General features: G+C 37.4%; 1 protein-coding gene across 4 annotated transcripts in view; it reads right to left on the reverse strand.

Annotated features, from left to right (window-relative positions):
- Positions 1-3,513: 3,513 nt before the first annotated feature.
- LRRTM4 (leucine rich repeat transmembrane neuronal 4) overlaps positions 3,514-22,622 on the reverse strand; it is a 713,524-nt gene continuing 694,415 nt past the window's right edge. For 3 of the 4 annotated variants that reach the window (XM_025994447.2, XM_072767035.1, XM_072767036.1), the window contains one exon: positions 3,514-4,803. In XM_025994447.2, coding sequence (XP_025850232.1) covers positions 4,582-4,803 — 222 coding nt within the window. In that variant the 3' untranslated portion in view covers positions 3,514-4,581. Of the gene's footprint in view, positions 4,807-22,622 lie in introns of all 4 variants that reach the window. The other variant, XM_072767037.1, reaches the window with a different exon arrangement.

Genomic DNA, 22,622 nt, shown 5'->3' on the forward strand with positions numbered 1-22,622 from the left:
AAGTAGAATGGGCATTTTTTTCGAAACTGGGTTGTACTCCTGGAATAGTGCAAGCTACACAAAAGAGGATGGGAAGTTGAGTAGTTAGTGAAGTAACAGATCAAAAGGATAGAGACCCTACAAAGGGGGAATACAAGCAGAAGCCAAGGCTAGCCTAGCAGGTACATTGAGTGTTTGAGTGACAGAGGTCATTTAGAAATCTGCAAAGCAGGCTTGAGTTCAGAGGCAGAAATCAGGTGCCTGGTAATAGAGGCAAAAGAAACACAGTGCTGAGCCTCAGAGGACCAGGATCCTAGAAATCTATCAAGGCAAGGGGAACTCTGAATTCCAGAGAACAAAATAGGAGGCAGCAACAGAATTTTGTTACATAACAATGCTGAGGCTGTGTCACTATAGGTTTGTACTTGGACTGAGTGAAATTAACATTTAGATTCAATGCTAGACAACTGAGTTTTGGAACTTGGACTGGGTATGAACTTCTGAATTAAAAGCAATAAAATATTACATAACATTGGTACGGCAAATATGCCTGCATGAGAGTCCATGTGGCTTCAGAGGTTAGGAAGGTGCAGAGGTAGAGACAAGGACCCAGACAAGTTACTGCCACAGGAGTGTTGGATTCCTCAGTTAAAAAATCGATTACCAACAATCCTGTCTGGCTGTCATTGGGCCTGTAGAGCAGAGTGAACCTGCTTCTCTTTGCTTCTCCTCCCTGCTAGATGATTTGTAATGCTTTATTACCTTTACTAAATGAATGGTCCTACCTTCAATTCTTCATTAAGCAAGGACATATGTTATGGATTGCATAATTTTAAATAGTCTGATTGCTATGCTTGTAGGTGTCTCCTTGAAGATGTGACATTGATACTAAGTTCCAGATGTGGTTTGACCAGTTAAACTTAGATGTCAAACAATAAGATTCCTTGTTTTTGGACATTTCTATGATCTGTTTTTCTTTGGCAGTCTCATTACGTCAAGTAATGCTAAACTATCTGTCAACCCAAATCCACAAATTTAATTAACATACACTGATTATTCATAAAATGTAAAGGTTTACAGTTAAAAACTAGACTTTCTCCTCTTCCTCGGTTTCATGGCGCAGAGCGCTTTGGAGTGTAGATCTGCTATATCTGCACTCAAGCTACTGAGATAAGTATAGCAGACAGGCCAGTGAAAATTTAAACCACAGATACACATACATGTATCAGTCAAGCTTCTGAGTTTGGGTGTTTCCCTATTGTATGATACAATAAGAAAAAGCAAATTCAGCATTACCAAAAATATTTATGAAAAAAGTTGATCAGGAATTTTGAATGATTGATTCTTCTAATCTGCATGTGTCATATTCCCAATTCTTTTTAGGCACTGCTTTAATGTCCTTCCTCTAAAATACTCCATGGTTCTCCTCAACCTGCAAATCTTTTGGAGGTTCAATAAAAATTATAGTATAAGGTCAAATTACTAACCAGGCCAGTCTTAAAATAAAGCATAACTTTTTTTGAGAGGTCTCTTTAATATTTCAACAGAAAAATGAGTAGAATCAAAATAATGCCTGGCTTTTAGAAGACAGTGAAAAAAATCTTAGTATTAGCTAGACCCAGAATAAGCAGAATTTCAAAATGCCTGTAGATAGGTGATATATTTCTTCCCCTGCACACTAAGAGAATACTATGTGTGCTATTTGACTTACCGGAGGCTCCCTTCCAATATGGTCAGAATTTAAACACTTTCAATGTTGAGGGAGAAGGGGAATTCTGGGGCAATTTGCCTAGCAAAGCACTTGAATAAACCAGAAATAGTGATGAAAGTGACCTTCATAGACAAGTTTGCAGACTGTGGTTAGGCGGCCAGACAATAACCTGAATGGTAACTAAAGCTTTGTATCCTCCTTGGTTATAACAGGTTTTCAGCACAGACATGATTGACTTTTGCACTTTAAGGATTAATAATATATTTTTTTTCAATGCTGTTTTCTCTGAAAACCAACATGACCCCTCACATAATATAAAAAGCCTAGATTTTTCAACTAGTGACTTTTTGATGCCTACTCAAGCAAATTTTGTTTTTGTTTGTTTGATTTATTTTTGTCTAATTATCAAAAGATTTCCAAAGCTCAGTGTAAACTTTTTCTAGCATTTGTAAGTGAAAGTTTTCACATTCAGAGGGCATAGAATCTTCTTAATGCTACCCTACCCATTTCACTAGCTGTTCACTTACTTAATTCATGTTAAACTTGAAGTAATTATTGGCCAAGTATGACAGTTTTATTTTTTTTTTAGTATGACAGTTTTAAATAACATGAAGACTGTCATCGATTTAGGGCTCTTTTTTTTTTCCTATAAGAAACAGAAACAAACAGAAAAATTAAGCCAACTTTGATGAAAATTTTTCAGATATGACCTTCAATAAATCATCTAAGATGGGGTGGGGTGGTAGATGGGCTACATGAGTGATGTTAGATAAACAGACAAGGTGGGAAGAGTTAGAGAATCCTTATAATTCAGGCAAACACTCCAAAATGTTCTGCTACAATCTATTGAATAATTCTGAAAAGAAAAATCACAATGCCAAAGAATTTAACGTCTAAACTCATAGTCAATTCATTCTACTTGAATGGTTAGGAAACATATCTAGATATAATCCAGATTGTAAATGTTAACAGGGAAGTTACCAGAATCTGACAGCAAGAGCCCTGTGCTCCAAAGTGGAAAAACTTCCTTTGGTTGAATTGTCTTTAATATGACAAATATTTTTAGCAATTAAAATAGAATTTAACTTCAAGCATAATTTAAAATGGTGGTAAACTGGAATTACTTTGAGAAGAAAAAAAAAAACATGCTCAATACTCTATGCTAGTTTACTTTGATATGGAAGTATTCACAAGGCTCTTTAATCATTACTTTAGTAGAATTTGCAATTAAATGAATGCCAGCTATCAATTTAGTTCTTAAGAAATCCCACTAATATCACTGTATATTAGCACTTTTCAGAATGCAAAACCTGACCTAATAAAAGATGACAAAAATTTTATAGTTACATTTTGTTTTAAAAATAGGACTAGGCAAATTAGACCACTAGCTAGATCAAGATAATGCCCATTGTCAATCAGAGAGAATTGCTGACATATGGCATCAAAGCTCTAAGGAAGTCAAGTGAAAATCCTTCAACTGATATGTGTATAATTATCACCTTTGTTTAAAAAATGGGTGATCATTATGCTTCTTTCAGATTGTGATAATTTCTATAGTTTTCTTCTTCTGAAAGATTGCATAACCTCTAACCCTTTTATAGATACTACTCTTTTTTCCTCATATTGTTATATAATTTTTGAGTTACATCATAAGTTTCGAAAAAGAAATCTGTGTAAGGAGTTAATACATATGCCACACCTCAAACTTTTCTACACCTTGTAGGGTCTCCCCACCTAATCATAGAACACACAGAAGCCATTTGGTAGATACCAACCGACACAGGCTAGAAGGATTTCACAACAAAGAGATAAAGCACTCAACATTAAGTGGGCTGTGGTATACCAACCACAAAATAATATATTTATTTTTCCAACATTTTTTCTTATTGAAAAAAAACTACACAAAAAAGCTAATTGATAATTAATTTAAAAAGCAATGTTATACATTATCCTGTGTTTAGAAATTTGTCACCTTGGCAGTTTCATTCATTGACCACATGGCCATTGTTTTTCATATGCCCATGTCCAAATGAGAAGATTCCTGCTGGTCTTTCCAACTGGAAGTCTGCACAGATCCCATTCAGAAGTCTTACATAGTGAAAACTCACAGTGAGGACTGCCAGTAGGAAAAAAAAAAAAGTCAAGACTCTTCACACTGTGTACATCGTGTGTCTTGAAGGATCATTCACCCAGATTTTACAGGATTTTCATTCTAGTTGTTTTGTCAAACTCTGTGGTCAACTGTGTTCTTTGTGGTCTGTAGTAAAGCAGATTTTCTTTTGGTACAACATAAGCTTTAATGCCCATATTTAGAATTGGAAACAGAATCACTTGACCGGCGGAGGGGGGGCAGGGGGGAGAAAGTGAAAATTAAACCAAATAGGAAAAACAAACAAACAAACAGCATTTTAGAGGGAAAGTGAAATAAAGCAACTGAAATCAAGTCTGAGAGTTACACACAGCTAACAAGGAAAACTGATTCGTTTCCCCAACTTCCCCCCAGTCCCAGGTCCCCACCCCCCACCCCTCCTGTGGTTCTCCAGCCCAGGAACCATGCAGTGTAGAAAAAGCAAATATACAAACAGACCTATATGTGGCTAGGGTGAAATCTATTTGTATAAGAACTCGACACTTTCACTATTTACATCCAGGAGGATTTTTGCTTGTTTTGTGTTTTGGAGCAAAGACAGTTCTATGGTTCTCCTGGTGACGCGGCAGGTGCATCCGCTACCCTCTCCCGGCGGTTCCGTCCTTCCTTTGCTCCACGTCCTAAGTGTCTGGGCAGGATGCATGAGCCCGCGTGCTTGCGCGGCTGAGGACACCCATTCTCCTAGAGGACGCCCCCTCTCTCCCCGCGCCCGGGTCCCCCCGCGAGGCCCGGGCTTTCGCAGTCAGTTTGCTATTCTTTCCAGGTAAATGGCCGGCGCCGCCGACCTGGCGATGGTGGCGATGAAGCCGTGGTCGCGCCCGAGCTCCAGGCTGGGGGCGTCGTCCTGCTCCGGGGACACGGCTTCGTAGCCCTTGTGGACGCGCAGCGGCTGGTGCGCCTGGCAGTAGCCCATCCCGGGCGGGTCGTAGCTGTAATAGGGCAGGGGCTTCACGTGGTGCGGGATCTGCTGCGAGGAAGACAAAGTCCCGTTAGGAAAATGCATGGGCAAGGTCAGAAGAGGACGCTCCTAGCATTCTACTCTGAGCTCTCCGGCCCTCTGTCTTAAGGCGTCCTCCGCCCATGCCCATGCCGCTGTTAACCACCAGCACACAAAATCAGCACCGTTGGTGTGGAACGCGGCATTGTTGTGCCCAGATAAGCCTTATATGCGGTCTTACGTACAAAGTGTGTTATGTAGGTTTATAAACTTTGTAGCTGTGTGTGTATATCTGTATGCACTTTATATAAAAGTGTGTAGATACTTCTTTACACTTTTACATAAAGTGGGTATGTGTATATATACACACATATATGTACGAATATGTATATGTATATAGATGCACTTTGTATGTAAAATCACAAAAATGTTTCCATGCTCAGTCCTATCATCTATCTCGCTATTGCCATAGAGAAAGTTAAAAACAACCTAAGTTCCCATCAACGGGGAATTTTAACATATATTGGGTAAATCCATACACTTGTAGACAGACAATACAATGTTTAGGGAGTATCCATCTGTTATAATAAGGCGAGACAGGATATGAAGAGAAAACAATGTAAAAAGAATGTACGGTATGAGCCATTTTGTGTAAATACAAATGTAAACGTAAGTAGAGTTGTTACTTCTAAAATATCTTTATATATAATTGAAATCTTTATTGTGAGCCTATATGTTTTTGCTTAAAATGTAAAAAAAATAAGCACAATTTCCTAGAAATTATTTCTAACAATTCTATAACAAAAGGACTTTAGAATCATGAAAGCGAGCATATCTTTGTATTCATAATATGTAATGTTATTCATTTCAAGCTAACAAGCCAAATATGTGTCTAATATTAGAATAATATACCTGAGTAATTGTCTATTGAAATCCCTTTAATAGGAAAAGCTAGAGATATCAAAATTATAGTTTTTTTTTTTCTTTTTTAGAGATAGTGAGAGCAAGGGAGGAGTGGCTGAGGAAGAGGGAGACAGAGTCTTAAGTAGACTCCGTGCTTAGCGCAGAGCTCAACCCAGGGCACAATCTCATGACCCTGAGATTATGACCCGAGCCAAAATGAAGAGTTGGATGCTTAACCAACTGAGCCACCCAGGTGCCCCAAAATAGTTATTTTGATTCTGTGCAGCTTTTTATTAAACCACAAATTTCTGATAAAAAATGTGGCATAAGCTTATAGAAAGGAGAATGAAGATTGCTTAATTCTTGATATTACACTAGAGCATTTCTCATAACCCATTAGATCCAATCTGACACTCCTGGTTCACAGTCCACAGATGATAAAATTGCAAACCATTACTTTTCTGTCAGGCAAGAGTTGTGGCAGTTTAAACTATTGTCTCTCAGTCTAACCCACTGCTGTCATTGGCTATATGATGCCAGGCTGGGGTTCTACAAGCCACATTGCTGCTTGACCTTCTGCTCCCTGTTAGACTTGAACAGTGGGGCCACTAGAGAGAAATGGCAAGACTAGAGGAGATGGAGGGAACTGCTCCCATGATGGGCTCCCTCCCTGTTTTGTTCTGCTCCAGGGAACTACCTCAACGAGGCTCCTTTTATACTGGCTATAGCAGTGCCTTCCCACAACAGTGGGCCATTCCAGTTTGTAGTCTTCCTAACATTTGATCCCATCATGTTCTCCTCAGAGTCTCCAGCACCAAGGAAACGTGAAGGGCATCTCCACAACGCTCCTCTTTCAAGCTCGTAATTTTACAATTCCAACTTTGTTTAGTCCCTTAGTCCCACAGGTGGTTGGGGTGGCAGTTACTATCTGAGGTTGCTTTCTGTTGCACTATGGCACTTTTAGCCTTTGCATGAACTTAGCTAACAACTGTACTTTTTTAAAAAAGTTTTTATTTACTTATTGAGTGTGTGTGTGTGTGTGTGTGTGTGTGTGTGTGTGTGCTTGTGCACACAAGCAGGAGAAAGGGGCGGAGGCAGAGGGAGAGCGAATCTCAAGCAAACTCCCTGCTGATCAGGGAGCCTGCCTGAGGGCTCTATCAAATGACCTGTGGTCATGATCTGAGCAAAAATTAAGAGTCAGATGCTCAACCAACTGAGCCACCCAGGCACCCCAATAACTCTGTATTTAATTAGCAATTCCTGTAAAATGCTTTGTTAAAATAACTGATAGGTTACCTGTCTCCTGATTATACTGTATCTGACTTTCTATAGGTTAAACTTCAGAAATCAAGCTGTTATAATTTTATAATTTGTTGTGAAGTTAATCCCCAAAGTTCTTATAGGTTAACTATTCTGTAGGAAGTTAACCAGTCTTATGACTAACTTGGCAACCTTATTTTGAGAATCCATCCCTCCTATTACTATATAAATTCCTCAATCGTTCTTCAAACTAGGTCTTGTGTTTTCTTTCTGATATCCTCATTAATGTGTTCAGCAAAATTTTGACACAAATTCCTTATCTGTTTTCATGAGAATTGTGTTTTTAAACACCTCTATGCTTATAATGGTAAAAGTCACCTCCTCACATTTTTAAAGAAATAGATTAAAGCAATGTTTTCTATGATAGATCACAACTCATTAGTATTAAAAAATCAATGTAATGAATCCAGATAAACTAGAATTTATTGAATTGATTTAACTAGAATAGAAAGTATTAGTGTATTATGAGTAAGGGTAAGTTGCTTCATAAAAGTTTTGTTTCAAATTTGTGCCTGTTCATGAGTGTGTGTCTACTGAATCATCTTGTGACTTTTTTTAAAAACTGGGAATCATGATAAAAGATGCTTCTAAAAATACTCAAAGCACATAGATTGCAGTTTATTTTAATGTGATTAACAATAACTGGATAAATTCCCATCCTTTCTTTACTATTCTATTTTTTCTAACTCATATAATTCAGGTTTTCTTAGTCAGTGAGAAAATTAAGCCAATACATATTTCTTTATTTTTTGGATGAAACACTTTGCTTCTAATGGAAGGCAAGCACTATTTTCAAAAAGTATAAAAAAGTAGTAAAGGAAAAATAATTTCCCATCAAACAAGATGTTGATAAAATCTGGAATACACAACTCTGATCTCAAAAAAATCTGAATAAGAGCACTAGGTCAGATTTGTGATTGGAAAAGAGATGTTTTAGACATCAGACATTAATTTCTGTGCTGACAGTGAGAACAAGGAACAAATTATAGGACAATATGGTTGAATTACTAGATAATAAATATAAAGTTAGATCTTCTCTGAATGTGTGGTGGTTCTTTTCCTTTTTTCTTACTCATATAGACTTCTCCCTATAATGAGTACAGGCCCGGACATGAAATGTTTGTCAGCAAGTTCTATTTTAGGCCACCTCATAGGATTTTGCTGTGTGTCAGATAGGTAGAGATATCTGTGATTAGTGTCATGGGTCACCACAACTCTGAAAAAGCATAAAAATGCAACCACTTTGTTGTGACCCCATTTCAGCAGAAGAATTTTATGAAGACCTCCTTAAGAGTTACATAGTCCATTCTTACTTTTTTATTGTTAATAGGTAAAATAGTATAACTCTAGAACATTAAAAAAATCACCAAATTATTTCCAACGACAGCAACATTCACTGGAAATAGAATATTTGTTGCGTACCTTTGGATAAAGGAATGACTCATTGTCTCCAAATTAACCAAATTACCAAAAGACATCAAAACAAACATTAAGCAGGCATTCTGGTTTTGTCCACTGTCTGGTAGCACCATGGATAGCTGTCCTCTGGTCACTGCAATAAGAAGATGCTCTAACTACAAACATGGATGAGCCATAAATGCAAAGTGATACAGAGTCTCACAGACCCTTCTAAAACCAGATTAATCTACAGATGAAAACCATTAGCTCTTTTGTGAACATTGTTGAATTTTCAATGTGAAGTCCCAAAAGTTGAACTAAAGTGTTGGGAAAGAAAAATATCATATCTAAGAAACTATGGCATTTATCTTCAACTAAAGTTGTTTCAAATGTCAAGGGACCTGTATTAAGTGTAGAACATCAGGTTTATATATTCCATCATCTCTGAACTCAGAAAATTTGTTTGCTATGACAGTTGGACCGGTTTATTTTTTTACTTCAGTGAACAAGGGCTCCTGCCATTTTCTCTATTGTATTTGAGGCAGGCTTAGGACCTCCAGCAGGATAAAAAACATTGTAAAACTCCCTCCTGCACAAGAGCCCAATAGCAGGAATTCAAAAGCTGTGTGAATTGGCAAGCTCTGAAAGGATATCTGAGATGTTTGCTCATTTACTCTTAAAGTCTATTCTGTGGGGCCCTGTGTAATCAACTGATTTTGTGATTCCTGAGAAGCTAAGAGACTGAGGTCTTGTACTTTATAGTAATAATGTACAGTACATTAACCACCTGGGTCCCTGTGTGTATCATTGTTTCCCTTCCAGCAGTCAAAACAAAGTATCCTTAAGTTCCCTTTAATGTGTATTTGATATTTTTGTAAATGTGTTCTTAGAGATTTTCCAAACGGCCCCTGTGTTCTATCAGCTCTCTGACGGACCTCATTCTGTGGCACAGCACAACAACACTACTTAAAGATGGCTTCATTCATATGCTTGACTGCTCATTGATTGCTTTGGAAGCTGCACTTTATTTACAGATAATAGATGTGGTGCATGGAATGAAGGAATCTCATTGGGGAAATATAGTATACCGAAATCCTGTCATTTGCTTCTCTCAAGAATATGAACACTTCAACTCAAATTGAATTTAAAGTTTTATAGAAGCACCGAAACTTCTATAGAGGCATATTTCATAACTAAATCTGAGGTAGGTTACAAAGAGGAAAGTCGTTATTACTAATTATAAGTCACTTTAATCTTGTTGAGTTTCCTGAGAATCCTCTGAAAATAGGGATAATAATGACATCTCAGTTGCTTCTATAAATTTCAGAGAACTCTGAAAAGTACTCCTTGTTTCTCAAGAAAGGAGGAATACACTGAGAAGACATATAACCACTCTAGTTTTACTCAACACTGACAGTGTCTCTCCTGGAAATGTTCCCTGTCTTTTGTCTTACAGTTTCTGTTTGAGAGATGCAAGGACACGAAGGGTCACAGAGTGGTTCATTAACAGAGGCTCTCAATCCTACTTCGTGCACTCAGAAGCTTAGATACCTTAGTGGATGTTCTGGTTTTCTGAAAATGTCATTTATACCTTTGCCTAGAATATGGTTTTCTTCCAACACGCTAGAGGGAGTATAAAAGGACACATTCCTCTCAATTACAGTGGCTCACAGAGTGAATGATTCAAAGAGTGAAGTGAACGAAAGAGAATGTGTTTAAATCTTAGGAGGAAGGGCAAAAGTATAGTGGGATATGCAGAGCTTCAAAAATCTACAAATTGATTCAGATCCTATAATTTTACATCCATAATAATTACATTTAAAATGAGAAATGAATGTGCCTGTGTAGTTAATGTGAGAGTAATGTGAAACGGACTCTTGATATATGTGATCGTGAAAGGCTTTTGAAGTTCAGTTTTGTTATAAGCATGAAATTCCAATATCGTTACCCTCTTTTCTCAAAGGTATTAGCATTAGTTATAAGTAGTTTAATAGCCTGATCATTTTTAAATTACCATGCACTATCATTAGTCTTATTTATTAACTTTTCATGAACATTGTTCACATTTCAGTATGAGTTCTTTCAATTGAAGTCATAAAAAGTTGATTTTCAATTTCCTAAATGACATTTGGTCTCTAATTTTCTGAATTAAAGGGTAGTGTCTGACTACTCAGACCATTTAAAAAGTACCATCCTACAAAATCTAGATGAGGAATTCAATATAGTTGAATTGCTTAATGGAAATGGACACTTGGTTTATTGGAAATAAAATAGATTAAAAATGAAGGGCAATGGCTCAATGAGTATATAGCTTAGCCATTATTCTATTCACTATATTAGTCTGTGACAAGAATTGACAGACTAAGAAAATGTAAACAAATTTGGTTAGAGGTTTTTTTCAGGAATTTTGATCAAAGCTGACAGAACCTCAGCCCATTTAAGCTAGTTGGATAAAAGGGAGACTTAATTGACTTACTCATAGACTCTAGGAAAGGATTTAGGAAATAAACAGAGGAGGAAGGATACCACTGGGTCTCAAGAACAACTGACACCAAGAACACAAATGTCACCAGGGCCCTCTAAGTCAATCATGCCTGATAATCTCTACACATTGTATTCACATCCTGATTGCCAAATGGCTGCCTTCATCTGATTAAACACATGGCAGCAACAGCTCCAAAATTTTGCATGTAACCATCCATAGTAGATGCACAAATGACCATAGTTCTTTCTAGCTCCTCTCATCAAAATGTAGTATCTATTTCTCCTTGCCTTAAACACTGGCTGATTTTGTGATTTTCTTTGCCCAGGACAGCCTGGCGACAGCAATGCTGTATGTGTCCCAAGGTTCATAGGATCCTGGCCAAGTTAGCCACCACCATGTGAACAAGCCCAGGCTAGACCACTGGAGAATGGAAGGCTCTGTGAGCTGTGACATTGACAGTTCCTACAAACCTGATGTCATCTTTCATTTCTCAATTGAGAGAATTAAAATAACAATCACCCTTTCATAAATTTTGCCTAAATGTTAAGGTTTTGAATATCTAAAGGCACATCCAAAAAGGAGACTCAATGTAAGTAATGAATCTAATCAATTCATCAGATTACATTATTTAATCCTGTTCTACAATAAAACATTCTTATTCATTGTTTTTATTTTATTTTATTTTTCTTTAGAGATTTTATCTATTCACTGTAGAGAGAATGAGAGAGCATGCTTAGGAGTCCATGAGCAGAGAGAGGGGCAGAAGGGGAGGGAGAAGGAAAGGAAGAAAATCTCAAGCAGACTCTGTGCTGACCCTAAGATGGATCTCACAACCTGACATCCTGACCTGAGCCAAAACCAAGAGTTGGAAGCTCAACTGACTAAGCACCCAGGCTCCCATCTTATTCATTATTTTAAAATGCAGGCTTGCTTCTTAATTAGAAGACATCAATTATCTAAGTATTAGTTTCCACTAATCAAAAAGTAAAACTATTATATCACCTTATATTACATATAAAACATTTACTACAAAGCTTATTTTAAAGCACAATCTTGAAAAGTACCTTGAACTCAAGGTCAAAATGGAAATCTGAGCCTTGATTGTTCTCTTCCCAGGCTGGCACTCAAATGGACAATGTTTTTTATTTAATAGATGTTTGTTCATTTTTCCACCACTAAATAAAAAACTCTTGGACATTCCTATAACACAGAGTAGAGAGGAGAATGAATTAAAAGAAAAATGAGGGATCCCTGGGTGGCGCAGCAGTTTGGCGCCTGCCTTTGGCCCAGGGCGCGATCCTGGAGACCCGGGATCGAATCCCATATCAGCCTCCCGGTGCATGGAGCCTGCTTCTCCCTCCGCCTGTGTCTCTGCCTCTCTCTCTCTCTGTGACTATCATAAATAAATAAAAATTTAAAAAAAAAATTAAAAAAAAAAAAAAGAAAAATGTACCAGCATACGATTCAGTGAAACTGGAGGGAAAGCTGGTTTAGACTGGGAAAAGGTCCTCTGCAGGACTATGGTACACTCACTTATCTTTGAGTGTCTGGGATTGGTGAGGTAGGAAGAAAAATCAGGGTCTGGGGGCAATCCCTGGCCATGAGTAAAATCAGGAGAACATCAGAGGTTGAGAATGAGGATAATAAGCCTCACTGTCAGGATTCATATTATGGAATATGAAGTAGAGCAAGGGTATGCCTGTACCAGAAAATTTATCTTCTATTTAAGGAAATGGTGAGTTCTTCAGGTGACGAAAGTAAAACAAAACTTCTATGTCTGCCATTTTATTTCTTTTATTCAGCTGCCTTTACCATTAGCCGTTCCCCAAGACCTTGCCATCAACTGGTTCACTAATTAAGCAAAGCCTATTTCCTTAAAAAAGAGGCCCATGTAATCTCTGACATCCTAACATGATCAGTATACATACAAAGACTTTATGCCATAAGTAGTAACTCTGATAGAGAAGAATCTGCAGAAGTGAGATTCAAGAATTCAAGAGAAGATGATAAATCTAAGTGATTAGTGACAAGGTCAAGATTTACTAAAAACGCATGAAACTAGAAACAATTGAAAATGCATTCTTGTTGAACCTCAACATCTCAACATTGCTTGGCTGCATGATAGATATTCACGTTATTTGTTGAATGAAAGAACAATAACAATCTTATCTTTCTCACACTTTGTTTTAAAGATTAAGTGAGTGATAATTGTGAAAAAATCTAAAATAATCTATTAGTATTTGTCAAACATTCATTATATTTATTGATCTTTGTTTTTGAAAATCTCTAAAGAAAAACAAAAAGACAATGGTGCAAACTGATAACTATTCTACTTCCATTTTATTTATGGGCTGAAGTGTGTACAAAGTAGCTCTAGCTTGCAAAATATACAATACTAAACACATGGCATTTGGCTTTTTATCTTGACGGGACTCTTCGGGCCATTTTAAACTTAAGTTCTGACAAAAGTTGCTTGCGAGCATTTGCTTTTATTGTTCTGTTCTTATTTAAAGACAGGGATGTGTACTATTTGTGCACTCATGGTTGTCCAAATTTTAACTTTTAAGTCAGTCATGGGATAACAGAACAGAACATCCACTTACATCTTTATTGCTCTCCTACCAGGCCGCCTTGTTTGTGAGGTGTCCAGAGAGTTGATTAAGTTAACAAATGAGGTACTAGCTGTTCTTTGAAGTTGGCGTTGACTCCATTAACTGGAAAGCTTATTACATTACCAGCACTCTCAGTGTTCAGTGAGGTTTTGGGCTAATGAGCTGGATTAATTAGCTAGTATTAACTTCTAAAGGCTTTCCTTCTTGTTTTGGCCTCTGAATTTGAAAGAGTAAGAACTCCCTAATAGTGCACGACAAGCAAACATCCCATTGACGTGAAATCTATATAAATACCTCAATAAAACATAGAGACAACACAATTTTAAAACTCACATCTTTCCCCTCTGAAAAAAACTGTGGAACTATCAATGATATACAATGATGCACAGAAGACGAGTCTTGCCTGAACTGAAACCAATGACAGTGATCACACCTGAGCCCAATCTACTACTGGAAACTTAAAAACAAAACCAAACAAAAGAAAACAAACAAAACCAAAACTTATCAGCACATGTAACAGATTCAATGTAAGATTTACTTTGCAATCTCAGAAATTTAGAAAGGGAGATAAACCAGAAGCAGCAGGAATGCCAACACCAGGAAGGTGTGAGCAGTAGCATTAGAGATGTTTTCCTTCTAGGTTCATTTTCGACTTCTCCACAATGTTCAGAGTAGCTTACTTCTAGTTTCTAAATGAGTTTTTGTAGTATTCTGTACAGTTCTTTGTATAAAATTCTTAATAGTGTCCTTAACTTGTTTTATGGAAGAGCATGTATCTTGTCTAGTCCAAAAGTGACTGATTTGTTCGGCTTTTGAAGATACACTACCTTTGTGATCCTCCCCAAACATGCAATTCGATAGTACAGTGGGTTTTCAGTAAAAGCTAGAAATGTTTTAAAAACGTAAAAATAAAATGAAATGAAATCTTATATAAGGAAGGTGATTGAATTTCTTGAATTCATGTATCTTTTCATCCCAAGGTAAAAGTTTAGAACCAAATGACAATTACAAAAGGAAGAAAAGCCCAGAAGGACATGCACCTTGATAGGATGAGTAACCTGATTCTAACAGAGTTTAAATAGAACTTCTTGGGAGACTGACTGATACTAATGAAAAGAGACATGGCAATATATATTTAATTACAAAAATAGGAGGAGCCCATTTAGAAAATACAATTAAAATTGTTATTCTGATTGACTATATATACATATGTATATATATATATATATTTAGAACAACATGGCAGAGTTATGATAAATAATATTGGTCTCATATTTTTAATAAAATGTGTTAAGCTCTAGGCTACTGCCGGGATCTCTGCCACAGAGTATATACTATTAAGGAGTAATTATATATAGTGAATTTGCCATAATAGTACACTTATTGATGTATCTATTCATCCACATAGCAAATATTTATCACTGAGGTTAGCTAACTTTTTCAGGGAAGGGCCAGTAGTAAATATTTTAGTCTTGTACCCATGTAGTCTCTATCACAACTAGTAAACAACTCTACCATTGTAACAGGAAAGTAGGCTTAGATAAAATGATAACAGGTGAGTGTGGCTCTGTTCCAATAATAATTGATTTACAAACACTGAAGTTTGAATTTCATGGCACTTTCAGATGTCAGAAAACATCTTCTTTTGATTTTTTTTAACCAGTTAAAAAATAAAAACTATTTAGCTTGGGGCTGATTTACCAAGCTAGGCATTATGGCAGGTGCCAGGTAAGTGAAGAAGAATAGCATAAAGGTGCCTACTGAAAGAACTCCTCAGAACTGATAGAACAAGATAGACCTGATTCTAATTCTCTATATTTGAAACTGCATAATCCAGATCAGCGAAGAGAGGGAGAAAAAGCACTCCCAGCCGGTGGGCACTGCAGGTTTTCTTGTGAAGATCCAGGTTTTCCACTCCGGAAAAAAGCTCTCAGTGGATCCCAGACAAAGAGCTAGACCCATACAACTTCGATACTTAGAAGTCAGACTTGAATCTCCAGGTGGGAGTTCTGAAGTCACCATTCAGGTCATTTAGATCAAACATGTTCTGGAAGAATAAACGCCCAATGACCTTTCAGTGAAGATCTTAAGCAACACTCAAGCCCATGAACCTGCCCCTGGATATATGACAGCTTATAATGCGAGACCCGAGGGAACTTTAGTGCTTTTGTAAAAGAGGGTAAGTTCACGGGGCATGTAACCATAAACAGTTTTTGTTTTGTGGAGAAGTTAAAAAGCCTTCTATTTCTCTATCTCAACAAGCCCTTTCCCGTATCTGGGCCTTTGTACTTGCCATTCCTTTTGTCTGGGATATTCTTCCAACTCTTTTCAGTAGGATTATGCTGATCTTTTGAGTCCCTGCTTAAATGTCATGTTTCTAGAAGGGCCTTCCCTAACCACCTTGTCTAAAATGCCACTCCCTCCCTACTCACACATATAAGCCATTCCCTGATTCAATTCCCTGTTTATTTTCTTCACAGCATTTATCAAAATGTTAAATATCTGTGATCATGTATATCTTTGCTCCCTTACTGATTCTTTCTCCTAGTGTAAGCTCCATGCTATCACAGAATGTTTCTGATTGCTTTGATGCTGCCTGGCTAGAATATTTCAATAAATGTGTGCTGAAAGAATCCGAATTTACAAGAAATATTTGTTAGAGGATTGGGTTTTATTTGGAAGAAATTTGTTTCCAAAACTGTAAACTTCCTTTCCTTTGTCTTTTTCCACTGTCCCTTACCTATTCTTTGCTTTGAATTTAAACAAGACCTAGGATGGCACACAAACACTTCTTATCTGCAAATAGCTGCATGCCTGGCACTGTGTTGAGAGCTAAAGATATTAGAATGACTAAAGGTGTCCATAACCTTAAGGAACCCATAAACTACTGTGGACGACAAAAAAGTGTGCAGATTTTTGCTATGTGGCATAACTTAGAGTATAGTACAATAGTAGAGGTGTATGAAAACTGAGAAGGGAAGAAAGAAGAGGGAGTAAGATGCTTATCAGGTGGTTTCTGATCCAAAGAATGGATGCTTATGAAGTCACCAGTAGAAAGCCTGGTATTATATATGGCTTCTATTTACAGTCAGCATGTCTGCTACTGTTGCCATGGCACATGGCTTCCCGTGTGCCATTGGAGCCCACTGCCCAGGTTAGCCTGTTTTAAATCTTAACAGTCTATCCAACTTACCCACAACTTGCCCTTGTAGGGAATGGATTCCACATCCTCAATCTCTTCCACCACTATTTCCACTTCTCAGTCCAACACTGCCTTAGTCTCTTACAGCTGAAGCATCCCTACATTGTGATGAGCAGCTGAGACTGACCATAGCTCTGGGGCAGGACACTGAGACAGCTGTTTTCTCAGCTGCTGCTGCTGAGAAAGCAATCAACCCTTGCCACCCTTAATGAATGCCAAGAAATGGAGATCCTCACCTTCCTTTTCATGTACCATTTGGGATTTCATCAACCATACAAACTGCCCTTAAAACAGTGGTTCTCAGGCCAAGCTGCAGCTCTGACACCTCTATGGTGATTTTAAAAGTACTTACATCTGATCCTTATCCCAGATCAATTAAATAAAAATTTCTGGGGTAGGTCCCAGGCCACCCTATTTTTAAAAAGCACCCACTCAAATGTGCAACCAAGGTTGAAAACACTACTTCTTGTTAAATTTAGATTGCTTTCCTTTAAAGATGCAGGCCCAGCAGGGAATACACAATATGATTTACCTAATTCCCCACACCTGCCTACAGACTGCCTGGCTCACAGTAAAGCAGATTACTTCCCAATCTGAAGTTACCAATCACGGTGCACATATGTGCGCGTTTTACTCTCCAATTAAAATTTCCTTTTTCTTAAGTTCAATTCATTGCTACTAATTATTCTGTCTCACCCATTGCATTTCGTCACTTGGTCCTATTCGTATTCTTGTAGGTGATTATCCTGCCAGGCTTTTAGTTATGATCAATTTGGTTTTATATATATATATATATATATATATATATGCACATCCACATATATATATATATATATATTCTACTATTTTGTCTAAAGTTAGATGTAATTCAGTTGGGTAAGTTTAACAACTACCATTATACACATGTTTTTTAAGTAGCTACTTGTAGGTGAATTTACCTTGCCTTGATGGCAAAGTGCCCATAAATGTTCAGTCAGCTGGAGAGCTCCTTTGGCTAAACATTTTCACAATCTATTTCTTTTATTTTAATTTTTTTTAAGTAATTTAATTTACTGGGATGGTAGTAATAGCCCATTCCACTTTGCTCTATGGGGAAGAAAGGATATTTTTATCTACTTAAAAGCTAATAAAGACTCCCACTGTTGAAAAATACTCAAACCTCCCAATTATTTCCATCAAGCGATAAATTTAGAAGAAAAGAAAAAGAATTAAAACCCAAAAGTGGTAGCAAGTAAGCAATAATGACTAGGAGAAACTTAGGGAAGGATCATTAAATCCATCTTTGGTTTAAAGCAACCTGATGTTCATATGCAGAGGGGCCTATAAAAAGGTGTCTTCCGCCACTGGAAAAAATAAGAGTTGACATATAATTGATGAAATTCACCATCTATGGTAGTAAATCATCGAAGGAAATGATCTAGGTTGTGAGACCATAAAGAACACCTTGAAGGAGCTATTCTCCCACTTGCCACCCACCACCCCCAACTCCGGCAGCTGCCCACCGAAAGATCACAGGACTTAATTATTTGTCTGCTGGTATCATGCTCCCTGATGGACTACCATGGTCATATGCCTATATATTTCCCTAGCATTACAGAGTATTAATTTTGCAGACTTCCTGTTGAGTCTTTTTTTCAGAAGGAAGCTAATCCGAGGAGCTGAGTTTTTTGACATATTCCAGAGGAGTTGAGTAAATCCATCATGCTGCACTTTGTTTTTCTCTTTGGTCAACCCCAAAATATAACTCCTTCTGAATATCTATTCTGCCTCTACATCATTCCTATAATACTCCACTTTTCTTCCCCACCCATTTTTTTTCTCTTTTTTCTCCCAAACCACTTCAGTGAAGGCATGTAGCTTTATTATAATTCAGATACACTTGATTTATGACCATCTAACCTGGACATTTGTAATCTCTTACCATTTTCTAGTTCTCTGTATTTCTCCTAGATTCTGACCTTTGGGTGTTTGACCCTAGTCAGAATATTTAGCCCAGATTTGGAATTTCCCAATTCTCTTAACAATTTAAGTTGGAAGTTCTTATTCCTGGAAAATATATATATATATATAATTTATTTATTTCATTTGAGAGAGAATGAGAGTATGAGCAGGAGGGGCATAGAAAGTCATAAGCAGACAGCCCACTGAACGTGAAGCCTGATGTGGGGCTCAGTCTCAAGACTCTGAGATCACACAATCTAAGCCAAAACCAAGAGAGGGACACTTAACCAACTGTGCCATCCTGGTGCCCCTGAGCTATAAGTTAGTGTAGATAAAACATAGCCGTTATTAAGAAGGATCACATTCATTGAATCTTAGTAAAAATGCTCAAGGAATAACTAATTTTTATAGTGCCACTGAATTATGGTTTATTATTAAATAATACCACACATTTATTATAAATAAGTTATGTATATCTTGCTATTATAAGTTTGTTAAAAATCAATTATTATTTCATCATGAACTTAGACCCTCAGGGAAGTCCTACATTCTTGGAACAAAGTCTAGCATTGAGGATTTGATAGAAAAAGAGCTCATGGGATGCCTGGGAGGCTCAGTGGTTGTGTCTGCCTTTGGCTCAGGTCATGATCCCAGGGTCTGGGATCAAGTCCTGCATTGGGCTCCCCACAGGGAGCCTCTCTCTCCGTGTCTCTCATGAATAAATAAATAAAATCTTAAAAAAAAAAAGCTCACAATATTCTTAGATACATTTAACTTTATGGGGATTCTATATGACAACCCAAAATACCATTTTCTAGGATGGCAAATAATTTGTATTTAACTAAGGGAAAACATGAAAAGGGCCCATTATCTTTTTAGCTAAACATGTAGTAAAACCTCACTGATGCAGACTAATTAAGAGATGATCACTCAGGGAGAATTATAAATTATATAGCATTTTAGAAAGTTGTAGTTTACTTCACTGGGTTTAACCTAAGGTCAACAAGCTACTACTGTGTATAGACAATGCACATTCCCACTTCTATCTCCTTGATGGGTAGGATGTTTATGTCATATGACTTGTGGTAAAGAACAAAGTTTGTATAAGTGGGACCCGGGAAGATTGGAGAGAAAAAAAGAGATAATGGAACAACATTCCATTCCTGTCTATCGCGTCTGATCAGCAGGTTGATGAAAAGGTTTGTGAAGGATTTTGTGACACACTGAGTACTCAAGGAGGTATACGCTTGTAAAGGAGCCCTTTCTCCCTTTTTTCTGTGGAAGAGTAGCACTCTTGGATCTCTTGCCTCATCAGTGTTCTCACAGTGGGGCACTGTTACAGACTCAATGTACATGTCCTCCATCTGATTCATACGTTGAAGCCCTAACCCCCAGTGTGACTGTTTTCAGAGATGGGGTCTCTAAGGATGTAATTAAGATTAAATGGGTTATAAAGGTGAGATCTTGAGTGCATATAAAGGTCATGTAAGCACACCGTAAGATGCCTATTAGCCAAGAAAAGGGATCTCAGAATGAAACCTACCTTACCAACACTTTGATTTTAGACTTCCAAGTCTCTAGAACTGTTGTTTAGATCATCCAGCCTACCGCACTTTGCTATGGCAGCCTGAGCTGACTAATACAGAGACCATCACCGTGAAGTGGTGAGGCTTTGCATAAAGATGGGTGGATGTTGTCACAGTGATGGAAGCAAGATGGCTGAATCTGATGAACCATTTTGTGAGAAAGTATTGTTACTTCTTTTGCAGACCTCCAGAAAAAATTTCTTGAGAGAGATGAGTGAAATCTTGCTCTTTAATAGCAGAGTATATGGGCTTCAGTGGTATTTATCTGATTTATTAATGCTGAACCACAAAAATGAGTATATAGGCTATCACAAGATGCTGAGATTTCCCTTCTGGGAAAATCTCTCAGTTTAGGGCATAGTTAACGGGAGCATGATGATTTACATTCTTCTTTTTGAACATCTTCCCCATCCTCCATTATATAATATTTATCTTTATACTATTTAAAGTAGGCTGGATCTGGAAGGAGGTTATACATAAGGGGAGTCTTTCCTTCCTTGTACCTTATTTTTAATGCTCACTTGGAATTCAGGCTGGAGACATTTATATTTATCTAGGCTGTCATTCTTATAAGTGTCCGGCTGGAGACCAGGACACCAACACATTTTCCTAAGATACTACAAGCTGTGGTGCTCCTTATCTTTTTATGTTACCCCAAAGGCTCATGACTATTAAAAATGGATCAAGGTAACTCTAAATTACTGCATATCTTAACACTGAAGTTTCGTCATTCTCCTTTGTCCCCTCAAATATTTTCCCACCCTTCCATACCTTGCCTTGTGCCTAAAGAGGCTCATTCTAGTACCCAAGTCCCTTCTTATCTGGCTTTGATTAGTTTCAGTAATGAGAGCCATTCAGTGGTAGTAGGACAAGGGAGGTCAGAGCATTTATTCCTTGCTACTCATTCTGGTCATGCTACTGTTCTAGAGTCGCTGATTCCTTCTACAGCAGCAATTCACAATTGAGAGCAATTTTCCCTCCTGGGGAACATTTTGCAAAATCTGGAGGTATATCTATTGTCAAAATTGAGGTTGTCAAAACAAGAAGTTGTCAACACTGAGATATTACTGGTATCTAGTGGGTAGAAGCCAGGGATGCTATAAACATCCTACAATGTACAAGATATCCCCACACAACAATAACAACAATTATCTGTTCTAAATGTCAAAGTGCCACTGTCAAGCTACCTTTTTACTATACTCACAGATTCTTTTAGATGAACCCTCAAGATGAGCCCTCTTTTATAGACATAGCTTCCACTTGGATCTGATAACAAAGTATCTTCCCTTTGCCCTTTCTGGCCAATGAGTGGGAATGGGTAGCAGCTCCCTCCTGCTGTTTCTATTAGAATTCTTCACCATCTTCTGTAGATCTCGCCTTAATGCAGCTCCCCCTTTTTATTTTTTTATTTTATTTTTTAGCTCCCCCTTTTTTAAAATAAAATTCTCCTTATTAAACTCTCACTTCTTAAAGTTTATTTATTATTTATTTATTTATTTATTTAGTAATCTCTACACCCAGTATGGAGCTGGAGCTCATGACTTTGAGATCAAGAGCTGCATGCACTTCTGACTCAGCCAAGCAGGTGTCCCTAAACATTCTTTGATTTAAACTTTTGAGTATGCAGTATTTCTTTGTAGGACTCTAACTGGCATGGAGTTTTAGGCTTAACATGCATGAGCATTTAATATCATGTTTATTTTTCTTAAATAAGAGGTGGAATGGCAAACTTTCACCAGTACTAATTACAAATATTTTCTGAGTGATGTCTCTGTGCTACCCATCTATATAAGTGCTTGCTGTCAATTAACTCCTTTATTCTTCACGAAAAGCTCTACAATTTGGGTGATAATAGGTTTCATGGTAAAACTACAGAACATGAGTGAAATGACTTGCCCGAGGTCATATACTGAAAATGGCTCTCTAGCCTGGGTGCTTAATACTATGTCAAATAGACATTTTTTGTCTTCAGAAATAAACCATTCTATAATATCTGCAACACAGAAAGCTGTAGTTGTAGTTGGCTCTAGTGAATCATTTAAATGTGAATCACAAAGAAAATTTCAGAGTGGCATCCAATGCAACCCTTGATGGCATTCTATACTCCCACTTCCTTTTTTTAGTCTTTCTTTTATTTCTCTGTCCTTACCTTTTCTTGCCTCCTGTATTTCCTCTCTTTTTCTTTTTGTTTCTCCTTCCCCTTTATTCTTGCATGCCTCTTCACTTCTATTCTTTCCTCTCTTTGCCTTGCTTAATTTTGTAAAACCTAGGTCTGCCTTCAGCACCTAAATGTTAAAATGAACTAGGTTCAATTTTTAGTCATAATGACATTCAAACTATCAGAAACGGAAAGAATGTATAAAATATTAAATAAGCCTACTCCTGGGATTTAATGAATG

Source organism: Vulpes vulpes, chromosome 8 (genome assembly GCF_048418805.1).
Source record: "Vulpes vulpes isolate BD-2025 chromosome 8, VulVul3, whole genome shotgun sequence".
In the NCBI taxonomy this organism is placed as follows: Eukaryota; Metazoa; Chordata; class Mammalia; order Carnivora; family Canidae; genus Vulpes; species Vulpes vulpes.